This window comes from Carassius carassius, chromosome 16, assembly GCF_963082965.1.
Source record: "Carassius carassius chromosome 16, fCarCar2.1, whole genome shotgun sequence".
Classification (NCBI taxonomy): Eukaryota; Metazoa; Chordata; class Actinopteri; order Cypriniformes; family Cyprinidae; genus Carassius; species Carassius carassius.
Window position 1 is genome coordinate 19,249,585 of NC_081770.1, and position 12,469 is coordinate 19,262,053.

Below are 12,469 nucleotides of genomic sequence, written 5' to 3' on the forward strand. Positions count from 1 at the left end.
TCTCACACACTGGGTTCTATTTGATAAAAAATTCACGATCCATCCTACTAGATTAAGATCAAGGGTAAATAATCGAACTAATTTTTCAGCTAATACATGTGGCTTGATTGTGTTGAATGCAGATGAGAAATCAATAAAAGCTAGCCGTGCCCTTGTTTTTGGGGTCTCCAGATGTTGGGCTACTAAGTGTACAAGAGTGGTTATGGCATCCTCAACCCCCCTCTCTACTCTGTACGCAAACTGGAGAGGATCCAAATTATTTTCTACATACTTCAATATCTCTATTCTCACAATTTTTTCAAATATTTTCATCACTAGTGAGGTAAGGGCTACCGGTCTAAAATCATTTAAAACCTTCGGACTTCTACATTTCGCCACAGGAACAACTATGGCATGTTTCCAGATTTGTGGTACAATTTGAGTTCTAACTGACATATTAAAAATCTCTGTGAATATGCCACTTAGCTGTGAACTACATACACTCAACACCTTACCACTAATATTATCTGGTCCAGGGCTTTTATTTACTTTTATCCTTTTAAAAAACCTAGCCACCGTAGGAGCATCGATACTAAATACAGTAGGCCTATTGCTTTGCCCAAAGTCAAACTTCACATTATCATCATCCACATCGAATCTTAGATAAAATTTATTAAGTTCATTAGCTAAACACGCATTAGATGTATACCCATTTAAGGATATCGTAGTTCTACTTCCCTGTATACCTGTCATTAGTTTCATTCCGTCCCACACCGCCCTTTGATCAGCATTTAAATATTTTTGTTCTATTTTTTCTTTATAATTATGTTTTGCCTTTGCAATAGCAGCTCTTACTTCCTTCCTAATAGCAGAATAAGCAACTTTATCACCACTTTTAAAAACAACACTTTTCTTCTTAAGAAGATTTTTCAGTTCATTATTAAACCAAGGCTTATTATTTGAATGCCTGGTGATAACCTTGGTATCAATCACATTATCGACACAGAATGAGATATAACTAGCCACCACATCAGTCAACTCATTAATATTGTCAGATGGTGCATGAAAAACAGACCAGTCCGTGCACTCAAAACATCCTTGTAGGGCCAATATACCATCCTCATTCCATACCTGGACTGTCCGTGATTCTGTGCGGAGGGGACTCAGCAACGGATCTGTACGCTCCTCGTATGGATCCATAACATAAGTCAAGAGTCTTATTTCCTCGAGTGTGACAAGTGATGTACTGATGAAAATGGCTAAATGTTTTACTGCAGTTACTGCGGTTAAAATCACCCATTACAAGACATGGGGCATCAGGTGAGATGGACTGAAGTCTTTGCAACACAGAGAACAATACCTCATTTGCGTTTTTAAAGTTAGCCTTAGGGTGAATATACACAACCGACAAAAACACTTGAGGAAATTCCCTTGGCAAATAATATGGTCTCACCGAAATTGTCAATAGCTCAATGTCCGGTAGGCAATTTTTCTCCCGAACAGTCACATTATTACACCATCTTGGGTTAATATAAAAACATACTCCACCTCCCTGCCGCTTCCCCGTCGTACATGGGTCACGATCAAGACGTATTGGTACCCCGAATCCATCAATGTCGGTTGTAGGATCCATGTTTGCGGCCGTCAGCCACGTCTCAGTGAAGGCTAAAACACACGCATCTCTGAACTCCCGTGTGTGAGATACTCGTGCTTGCAGTTCATCCACCTTGTTTTTCAGTGATTGAACATTTGCCAGGACTATTGAAGGTAGAGGCAGACGTCTCTTCCTTGTTAGGATTCTCACGCGCTGTCGCACGCCGCCTTTTTTGCCTCTTTTACGTGTTTTTCTTCTGGTCCTGCCATCTTCTCCAGGACTAAAAAGCTGGCAATTATTGTAAGCCATAATGTCCTTAAACAGGGGGGAATTTGCAAGTTGCCTCGACATCAAGCTGCCTGTGTTTAGCTCAAGGAAAAGATCTCGGGTGTATTGAATCCGGTTCGAAAATGTTCCAGCAGCAGAGTGGAATAAAAGTATTAAAACCAGCAATGATATCCCCATCTTCCTTAGAGACATCACAGAACAATATTAAATTGTATTGTATTAAAAATAGAAAAATAAAAGAACTGCAAACAAACCAAGAGAACTACTCCAACACTCATGAAAACAATTACACTCAACTGCAGACACCTGTTGCAAGTCGCCACGTGTGCAGCGCCAATGGGTCATTTTATCATTCTTATATTATTATTATCTGATATTAGAGTATCTTTCATATTTAAGTTTATCTTTTATTAATTTTGTAATGTGCTGTTATCATTTTATTACTGTTTCTTTTCTGTATAGCTTTATTCTTATATCAGGGTTTAGTAATTTTGGAAGGCTACTTCAACTTAATGGGCTATATCCAGGACAAACATTAAGTTAAACAATTTTTTTTACATTGTTTTATTTTATTTAAGCTTTTTTTTTCATTATCGAGGATGATATTAATCATTTAAGTTTTAGGTAATCATAACAAGCAACCAGCAATTTTTTCCCCTTCTCCAAGCTGTAACGTTACACCGTCAACTCATTTGTTTGGCTGAACCGCTAAATTATTAATAAGACAACTTATGAATAATTAAAAAGGATTCGTTTAACTACTACAGGAATCAACGTATGCTTGTGATAAAGGAAATCTAGTTAGTGTTCATGTTAGAGCGGTCTCTGTTTCGCATGTGATTCTGTAACTGGGGAGAGTGACGTAGTAACGCGACGCGTCCATGACAACCAACTTTCATTATCCGTGTTTTGGAGTGAGTTAGCAGCTCGCGCGCAGACACTAGCCAAACTTTATGCGTTATCTGGAGCGCCACGGCAGAAAGTTGAATGTTGTAGCGCCTTTGCGTCTTTTCCGCGGTTCCTCACATGTGAACAGTGTCCAGCAGCGAGTTTATACGTTGTGAGCATGTCGGTGTCCGTCAGCTGCAGCGCGTCTCCCGCGGAGCGAGCGACGCCCGAGAGCCGCAGGACGAGGCGATCCAGCGCTGCTGTCGATGACGGTGAGTCAGCAACAACAACAACAACTCTCACCGGCTTCTTTGTTCAGCTCAAGCTCTTAAAGCTGCATCATCAACTTTATTCTTAACATTTATTTGTTCCATTTCAACTTCTAGTATTCTTTGTTATTAGTAATGTTTAGCACCCTTAATAGCCTACTGATTCAACTTTTTCTATTTTATGTTTCATGGTAAAAAAAAAATCACCACCTTTCTTTCTTTTTTATTTTCTTTATTTATTTTCTTTCATATCGCCAACTTTAATCTTTGTTATTCTTAATAGCCCATTTATTTATTTACCCAGTTTGTTATTAGTTATTCTTATGTATGCCACATAACAAACCCTTTCTTCTATTATAATTGTTTATTTAATTAATTTATTTATGAAATTTGCACCAACTTTGTTCTTCATCTTATATAATTATATTATTTTCCGCGGTCTATTTAATGTCTCTGTCTTACATAGGTTATGTTTTTATGTGCTTCATCTGTCTAGTGGTGGCCGAGCTTCCTCAGGTGAGAGAGAGGACACCTGTAAAAGACAGGAGCAGCCTGCAAATGCGTGATGATTTAATTCCAGACGAGCTCCTCACAAATTTAAGATCCACCACCTGTCCTCAAGACAGACTCGGACCCCTCAGATTAACCAAAACTCCCAAGGACCTCAAGGTCTGTTCCACCGTTTCTTTTTCAAATTGTTTCTAGTAACTCAATCATCTCTTTTTACCTCTTCTCCCAGGTTTGTTTAATACATCGCACCGATGCAGTGTGGCACCATCCAGCTAGACGCAAGAAATACCAATACTTTCTCAACCAGCCCACCTCTCTGACTGGAGCTGGAAGGTTGGAATGAATCCTTATACATTTATATACAAGATACTGAGACATTTTCTAGCTCACGGTGTTTGTTTTAATCTGAACAGAGACATTTCCTTCCTCTGTGATGCTCGACTGCCTCTCCCACCAATGACTGAACGAAGCCCCGCTCAGGGAGATCAAAATGCAAGTGATAGGAGAATAACTTGAATTTGGTGCTGAGTTCTTTATATCTTTTTGTATGTTGAAACTTTGGGTTTTTTTTGGGTTGAAGGATGTGAATTCACTGGAAACATTAATCCCGGAAGAATATCACATCATAAAAAACAAAGGCCTTAAAGGACTGCAGTGCTATGATGAGTAAGTCAGTCTGCTTTGGTCTGTAAGAATCTGTCTTTTTTTTACAGCTAAACAAGTTGCTTTGTTTGTTTTTATTTCTTTTATAGCAAATTCACAGTTCTCCTAGAAGATGACAAACAGAAACTAAGAGTCTTTCCATCAATGTGAGTTGTAGTCTACAATATATAATCTATCTATCTGTCCATGTCTGTATGTCTAGTTCTTTGATAAAAAAAAATATTATTCATAATATTAATAATATAAATATTTCTATTTTTAAACAACCACAAAGAAACTAAATATTTATTCATTTCAAATTATTAATAATATAAGCGTATTTATATATCAAATATAATATTTATCAATTCATAAAATTATATTTATAAATATTATATTCTAAATATTTATAATATAATATTTAAATTTTATTTATAAAATATTTCCACTAGGAAGCTATATGTATGTCTTAAGTTATTTATTACAAATATTATTAATATTTATAATAGTTTATAGTTTCTAAACAACCACTTTCTTTCTTTCTTTCTTTTTCTTTAAAATTATTAATATTGATAGTAATATTTATAATATTGTCTACACAACCTCTAGGAAACCCAGCGGCCGTCTTGAGGTGGTACAGTTATGGAAAGTGATGGACAAAATGTTGGAAAAAGCAGGTGTCAATCAAGAGTTTCAAGAGCTAACGGAATTCTCACAGGTTAGTTAAAAAAATAAAAATACAATCAGTCAATCAATCAGTAAATTAATAAAGTACCATTCAGATTCTCATAGGTTGGTATATTTACACTAATGATTTTCACAATTATGACTAAATTGAATGCTTTACAGTGATAATTTACAAAACTAAAATAAACTGTACAGTCACCAAAATGCCACTATCAAACTCTTGCAGGTTAGTTTTTAAGGATTTTTGAGTGTAAAAAAGTAAATAAATACCGTAAATAAAAAATTGGTATTATTTAGATTTATGTAGGTTGGCTTGCTAACAATAATGATTTATACAATTATGAATAAATATAATGATTTACAATGATACAAAAGTGTATCTTTATAGAACATTTATCATGTTTCAGATTGAAAATTTACTGGAGCTGGTTCAAATCGAGCAGAACATCTACAACATAGTCTTCCACGAGCTAATCCGCCAGGTCAGCGTCGAATGTGCCGAGAGAGGACAACTCCTCGCCAAGATCAGGTCTGCATCACAGTTTTACCTGCTTTTTTCTCTGGGTTTCCATTAGAGAGTGACCTCACTTCCTCTTCCACTTGTCCAGGGAGAGGTACGTGGCTCTACTTGACCGTATCCCACGGCAGGTGAAGGGTCTGCACACAGAAACCTTAGCGCAGAAGGCTCTAGACCGCCGGCTCACTGAAGAAATCATTCACTTCAAAAGCTCCATTGCGAAGCTTAATTTGTAAGTTGGTTACAACTTCTAAATGGTCAACTGAGTGTGATTTGTGTTAGTTCTAACCTTGTGTATATTTGACCTGTTAAAGGGAACTGAGTGCTATGAAAGAACATGATGAGAATGTTTCCAAAGAGGCAGAGAAAGCCAAAGAGGAGCTCGCTAAAGCCCTGGAGGAGTCGCAACGCAATGCAAAGTGTGTGAAATAATACTTAAACATAGGGCCAGATTTACTAAATGGCAAATTAGAACTAGAGTGCAATTACGATGGATATGGAAATTTCTGAGGGTGATTTACTGACAATACGCAAATTAAAGAACACAGACGCAACATCTCATTTACATATTGACCAATGTGATATAGGCTACTAAACTCAGCGTAATTTAGCATTTTTGGAAATAAGCGGAGCTGATGCTCATCAGGTGCAGATGATCTACTCACAACACAGGCGCAAAATAGTTTAAGACATGCTTTTTTGCGTTTAATAATGTCGCAAATACCAGTAATTTGATGAGTGCAAAGTTAGTAAATCGCGTTGCGTGATTAATTTTTATACTCTCCTCCTATAAATTTTTCGTCTGAAAGGGAGACTCCTACAAATTAATATTCAATAAGTTCAGGCACCAAAATAACTGTCCACACCTTTTCATTAATAATTCTTTACTGTGCATCTTTAATATGTCCTGACAGTATTAAAGACTGTTTGCACTGGCACATGCTGTTAGTAAATCTGGCCCCTAGTATTTAATACAGACTCATTGTATTTAATACTATTCATTGTAACTTTATATCAGTCTGGTTTAAATAAAATGAATTTTCGGCAGTATTGTAGCAGAGTACCATGAGCTTTATGAGCTGCAGCGAAGGAGACTTGAAGGACAGATGTCTCAGCTATATGAAGAAACGGACCTCTGGAGAAAAGCCACCTATAGTCTTGCAGTCAAGGTGACTTTGTGGCATTCTGCTTGACAATTCACTTTTGACTTTTATTTTGAAAGAATTTATAATATTTGGGTCTAAATATCTCACATATTTCTTTCAGATAATAAAGATAAATAAACTTCATCTGGTCAGACGGCTACATATTAGTGAGCAGACCTGGGCCAAGACTGCAGATCATTTTACTGTTCTCCTAACAGCAAAGGTACTTAAAATACCTAATATCTCATCCTGTCAAGACATTGACATGTAGAGTAATGTTATTTTCATGTTATTTTTATGCACAGGACTCTGAGGATGTTTCTCACATCATGGAATTGACTGACCAGTGGAAAGATAAACTGACCACCTTCATGGAGAACCTCAGAGAGGCTGAAAGCAAACAGCGCAAGACCATAGAATGTGTCCGTGCTAACATTGTCAAATGGCACAAGTTTTATGAAGACAAATCAAGGTCAGTAAAGTAAATACTTTTTTCTTTGTATTTTAGTTATTTCTTTATTAACTTTGCTCTGATATGGTTCATAAGGAACCCTACTACGAACGTTGACATGTCTTCAGAAGATGAGCTGTCCCAAGACCTGAAGCAATGGTCAAAGGTTAGCAATCTTTTTTTTTTTTTTTTTTTCTTATTCTACTTTCCACTTTAAATGTAAAAATTTTAGCTATCTCTGTCCACCTACAGGTGTTGACACAGCAGTGTGAGCGATATGGAGGAGTGGACCTAGTGTCTGGTCAGGAAACACTTGAAATGCTAACAAACCTACAAGAGTCCTGGATTGAGATTTGTCTCCAGCTGTTTAGGAGACACCCTGGGCCAGAAGGTGGGCCACCTAAAGGCCAGGAGGCCATGAGGGAGCTTGCGAAGTCCATTACAGAGCTCCAGAACCAACTGGGAATCCGTATTAGTGGAGAAAGTGGTGAGAACCAAGCTCTTTAGTTCCTCACATAGTCTTGTTTGGTTTCTCTAATAGATATTTATGTCAGCTCTTGGCTGTTTTTGCAGGGATCCATGCAACCCTAATGCCGCTTATTGAAAATATGGAGTCCTGGTCAAGAAGATTAAAGTCCTTGAGTGGACTTCCAGAGGAGCAGACTTTGGGTGATTGGCTCAAGTTGGAGGGAACTCTTGGCAACTTGATGAATCTGTCTAAGGAGGCTCTCCAACTAGTGGACAGCACACAGTCAGAACGCGACAGGGTTAAAAAGAAACCCCACACCAAGTAAGACAGATGCAAGGATCAAACATTATAGCTATCTTGCAAAACCTAGTGAGACACCTTGTCTACTGCCAACATGGATGGCTGCATTTTAAGGAAGCATCCTAAACAAAATGGACCCTCAGAAACATGGGCAGAAACTTGCTACAAAATACACAAAACAAATAGGACTTGATTCATGTTTGTGGTTAAACCATGTCCAATTTCCCTGTTTGTATCTGTGACAGGATTGAAATGGATGATGTCTTAAAGGCAATGAAGGAATTCCTGTTCTCTCAAGAAAACTTTTTCAACTGTGAAAATATGAGGCTTCATGAGGAGGTACACCCCAGGACTGCATAACGTTTCTTGCATTCCCTTAGTCAAGGAAGTCCACTCCTGTTCATGGAGGTCATCCTCCTACAGAGTTTAGATCCAACAGACCTGGCGTAGACAAGACAAGATTATCATCTCTCATGGCTTAGGACAGGACACCTGCATTTACCAAATGCAGTAAGTCTAAGTTTATTGTAGAAACCATTAGAACCAGTGGTCTCTATGATCTACTTATGCTTACAAGTCTTTTGGGAAATGCAGCCAAGGACATTTTGACATTTTTGGATTTCCTGGTTCAGGGATGTTTAACCACAATTCGACTTAAACTCTGCAGGAAGGTGGATTTCTTGGACCAGGACTTGATGCCCAAGGTCCATGCCATGAATGATGATCTCATCATGTATTATCAGGTAACTTCTCTTCACACCAAGTTGATTCGGTGGATGGTGGACCTTCTGCTACTGATGGTTCCAGTCCAAGAACCGAATCTTCCAACGCCTGAATTAAACGCCATTGTGGACGTGTCTGTTCAGAAGCTGGAGGAGGATGCCAGGAACCTCTCTGGGAAACTTGACTATTTCTCCAAGTACATCACAAGGTGATCTCATTAAACGCAATGCATCAAGAGGATATACCTGAACTGCTTATACTTTTGCTTATAATTCTTTACACAAATTGTCCTGCAGTTCTTGTCAGGCTATTGTGGAGGAGGCAATCCGGAAGAGCTCAACTCAGAATGACACAGAGAATGAGCTCTACCAACTTGCTAAACTTCAGGTACTTTACAATCCCTCCGATCTTCTCAACCAAGGTTTACTCTTTTTTTTTTAATTCACTTCTCACCTGTAATGCCATGGATTGTGTTTTGTTCAGAAAGAGTGTGGCGAGTGGGTGGAGGCCTGTCGAATACTACTGTCAGATGTGAAGGGAAGCCCTGTGGACCTGCAGCTTTCTGGAAAAATTGTACCACAGCCAGTGAGCGACATCAGCATAGGCTCTCTGGTAGGATACAGCTATGCTTGTGCAGAATGTGAGTAACTTTCTTGTATATCTTCTTAGCTTGAGCAACAACCAGAAGAACCTAAAAAAGAAGATGAAGAGGAATCCTTGACCATAAAAGACGCCACTGGGCCTTATTCTGTCCAAAGTGCTGATGAATATGTAACTAATACTTTTCTTCCATACAAGCTATTAGCTTGCTAGCCATATAGCTAGTTTGGTTACATGGATTTACACCAAATAAATAAACCAAATTTTTCTCAGGGGGAAGAAAAGGTCAGCAGACATGACAAAAATGACTCAGTCATGAAGCTAGTTGGTTATGATGGCAATATCACTGAGAAGAACTTAGGAGAGGACACTGTCGAACTTACAGGGGTGAGTTGGCTGAAACCATCTCCATCAGCTTACCATCTACAGAGTGTAAAGCATAAACCTTTTCTTATTTTCCAGACTGAAGAACTTGTGGTATCCCCTCACACTAAAAATGCCAAGGAAGCCTTAGATGCATTAGAAACAGTGAGAACTCTTCAGCAAGAGCTTTTGTAAGTATTAGAAGTAAAATGTATTCTTAAAGGATTCGTTCACTTCCAGAATAAAAAAAATTATAATTTACTCACTCCCATGTTATCCAAGATGTTCATGTCTTTCTTTCTTCAGCTGAAAAGAAAATAAGGTTTTTGAGAAAAACATTCCATGATTTTTTTCCATATAGTGGACTTCACCAAGGACCAACAGCCCTTGATGGTGTTGAAAGGACTGTACACAATCCCAGCCAAGGAATAAGGGTCTCATCTAATGAAATGTTCGGTCATTTTCTAAAAAAGCCCTTTGAAGCTGCGATGAAACTGCAAATTGGACCTTCAACCTGTTGGTCCCTGTTGACGTCCACTATATGGAGAAAAACCCTGGAATGTGTTCCTCACAAACCTCAATTTCTTTTCGACTGAAGAAAGAAAGACATGAAAATCTTGGATGATATGGGGTTTAGTAAATTATCAGGAACTTATTTATTCTGGAATTAAACTAATCCTTTAATCAGATCTGTAGTGATCTCTATATAAGCTGTATTGTCCAGGGATGTAGAGACGCGAGCTATCAGCATGGAGGTACGAGCACTAAAGGCAGAAGAAGACCTACAGGCAGCTCTGGACAAGATACAAGATCTGGAGAGGCAGCTACAGGCTCAGCCCAGTGTGGAGACCAAGTGTAAGTGTGCCAGAGGCAAATATTACACTACAGAATAAGAATAGAGCTATGGTCACATTAGCCATTTTTTTCATTCAAAAATGTGCAGGCAATAAGTTTTATTGTCTGTTGTGTACTGTAAGTATTGAATGATAATACTTGTATGAGGCAGTGAAGTAGTCAATGACTTGTATGAAGCACCACTCAAACAAGTCACTTTCAAATCCAGCAGCTTTTTGTTGGTCAACTTGGCAAATTCAACTTGAACCTGTTGTGAAATCTTTTTTTTTTTTAATGTAATTACAGTATGAACTGATCTGTTTCTACTCTCTGATTATATTTATTTACAGCGAGCAAGAAGAACATTGCACCCACACACAAGGCCCCCAGCACCCCTTCTGAAACTAAAACGAGAAGTCAGAAACCTGAAGCCAGCCCGAAACTGTCCAGGGGCACCAAAAAACGCTAAATGGGAATAAACACCCAGCTCATGGAGCTCATGTTGGGCAAAATAATAAAGTATAGACACATCTGTATTTGAAGTGTATTTGTATTGCACATATCATAACATTAAAATTCATTTTGAGATTTGTTAAAGATTACATTTAAAGCTGCAGTCTGTAACTTTCTTTAGTGTTCACAATTTACAAAATTCACTTAAAAAGCGAGTACATCATGAATCCATTTTCCAAACCGTGTTTTTAGCTTATTATGAATAACTACGCTACATCTATAATAATTTTTCATATTCATACTATCAGTGTTGGGGGTAACGTGTTACCAGTTACATAATTCGATAATTACTTTTTTCAAGTAACAAGTAAAATAACGCATTACTTTTTAATTTAGAAGAAAAAACACCAGTTACTTTTTCAAATTAGTAACACCAGTTACTTTTTTTCCCATTAATTTACTCAAAGGTCTCCGGTCCCCATGTTGAGAGAAGTACAGAGGCTTTGTATGCACTCTGTGAACATGATATTACTGTAGTTCATGCATTAATTCTTTTTCCTCGCAAAAAAAAGAAAACAGATTCTGTATTAATCAAAATTATTCAAAACAGTGAAATGCAGAATATAATGCCTTTATTTGACATGACGGCATTAGGATCTGTCTATTCAGAAGCATGGCTTTTCTTATCACTGCTACGCTGATGACACCCAACTCTACTTCTCATTCCAACCAGATGACCCGACGGTAGCTGCTCGCATTTCAGCCTGTCTAGCTGGATGAATGACCATCACCTTCAGCTCAACCTTACTAAGACAGAACTGCTGGTGGTTCCGGCTAACACATCGTTTCATCAAAACTACTCTATACAGCTGGGTTCGTCAACCATAACTCCTTCCAGGACAGCCAGATTACTAGGAGTTGTGATGGATCATCAGTTAAGCTTCACAGACCACATTGCTACAACGACCCAGTCCTGCAGGTTTGAATTATACAACATTAGGAAGATTAGACCCTTCCTGTCAGAGCAACCCACCCAACTTCTTGTCCAAGCTCTTGTTCTCTCCAGACTGGACTATTGTAATGCTCTCCTGGCGGGCCTTCCTGCATGTATTATCAAGCCTCTGCAACTGATCCTGAATGCAGCAGCGAGGGATGTCTTCAATGAGCCAAAAAAAGCTCATGTTACTCCTCTACTCATCAGGTTACACTGGCTACCAGTAGCCGCTCGCATCAAATTCAAGGTACTGATGCTTGCCTACAAGATGACCACTGGCACGGCACCAATATACCTAAACTCACTGGTTAAATCTTATGTGCCCTCCAGAAGTTTGCGCTCTGCAAGTGAACGACGCGTTGTGGTGCCATCCCAATGAAGTTCAAAATCACTCTCACGGACCTTTTCTTGGACTGTGCCCAGCTGGTGGAATGACCTCCCAATCTCAATTCGTACAGCTGAGTCTTTACTCATTTTCAAGAAACATCTAAAGACTCATCTTTTTCGCCCGGTACTTAACCAACTAATACTAGCACTTACCTTTTCTTTTCTTGTCTATCATATTCTTAAAAAAAAAAAAAAAAAAACACCTGGCTATGTGTTCTGTACTAGACTAACTGAGACTTGTCATGGCTCTTATATACTGTTGTTGTTCTTTTGTTGGTCTGATTGCTTCTTTTGTTCTCATTTGTATGTCGCTTTGGATAAAAGCGTCTGCTAAATGATTAAATGTAAATAACGCAAACCTGCAATAATTACATTT

At 38.3% G+C, this 12,469-nt stretch overlaps 1 protein-coding gene across 1 annotated transcript; it reads left to right on the top strand.

The window, feature by feature from the left end:
- Positions 1-2,642: 2,642 nt before the first annotated feature.
- Positions 2,643-10,795, top strand: axdnd1 (axonemal dynein light chain domain containing 1). Its single transcript, XM_059568696.1, has 25 exons — positions 2,643-3,021; positions 3,515-3,687; positions 3,758-3,861; positions 3,942-4,020; positions 4,109-4,194; positions 4,281-4,337; positions 4,780-4,888; positions 5,265-5,386; positions 5,466-5,606; positions 5,689-5,793; positions 6,423-6,543; positions 6,641-6,742; positions 6,825-6,991; positions 7,067-7,136; positions 7,223-7,457; positions 7,544-7,760; positions 7,985-8,078; positions 8,483-8,670; positions 8,759-8,849; positions 8,946-9,047; positions 9,132-9,233; positions 9,336-9,449; positions 9,525-9,616; positions 10,150-10,280; positions 10,610-10,795. The coding sequence occupies exons 1-25, from the start codon at positions 2,928-2,930 to the stop codon at positions 10,726-10,728; spliced, it is 3,015 nt and encodes a 1,004-aa protein (XP_059424679.1). The 5' UTR covers positions 2,643-2,927; the 3' UTR covers positions 10,729-10,795.
- Positions 10,796-12,469: the final 1,674 nt, after the last annotated feature.

Excerpts from the sequence above, each read along its gene's own strand:
- axdnd1 (XM_059568696.1), top strand. The coding sequence starts at position 2,928 with ATGTCGGTGTCCGTCAGCTGCAGCGCGTCTCCCGCGGAGCGAGCGACG. Across the intron at positions 5,794-6,422 it reads GAGTCGCAACGCAATGCAAA|TATTGTAGCAGAGTACCATG; the intron begins GTGTGTGAAATA and ends AATTTTCGGCAG. Across the intron at positions 6,743-6,824 it reads CTGTTCTCCTAACAGCAAAG|GACTCTGAGGATGTTTCTCA; the intron begins GTACTTAAAATA and ends TTTTATGCACAG.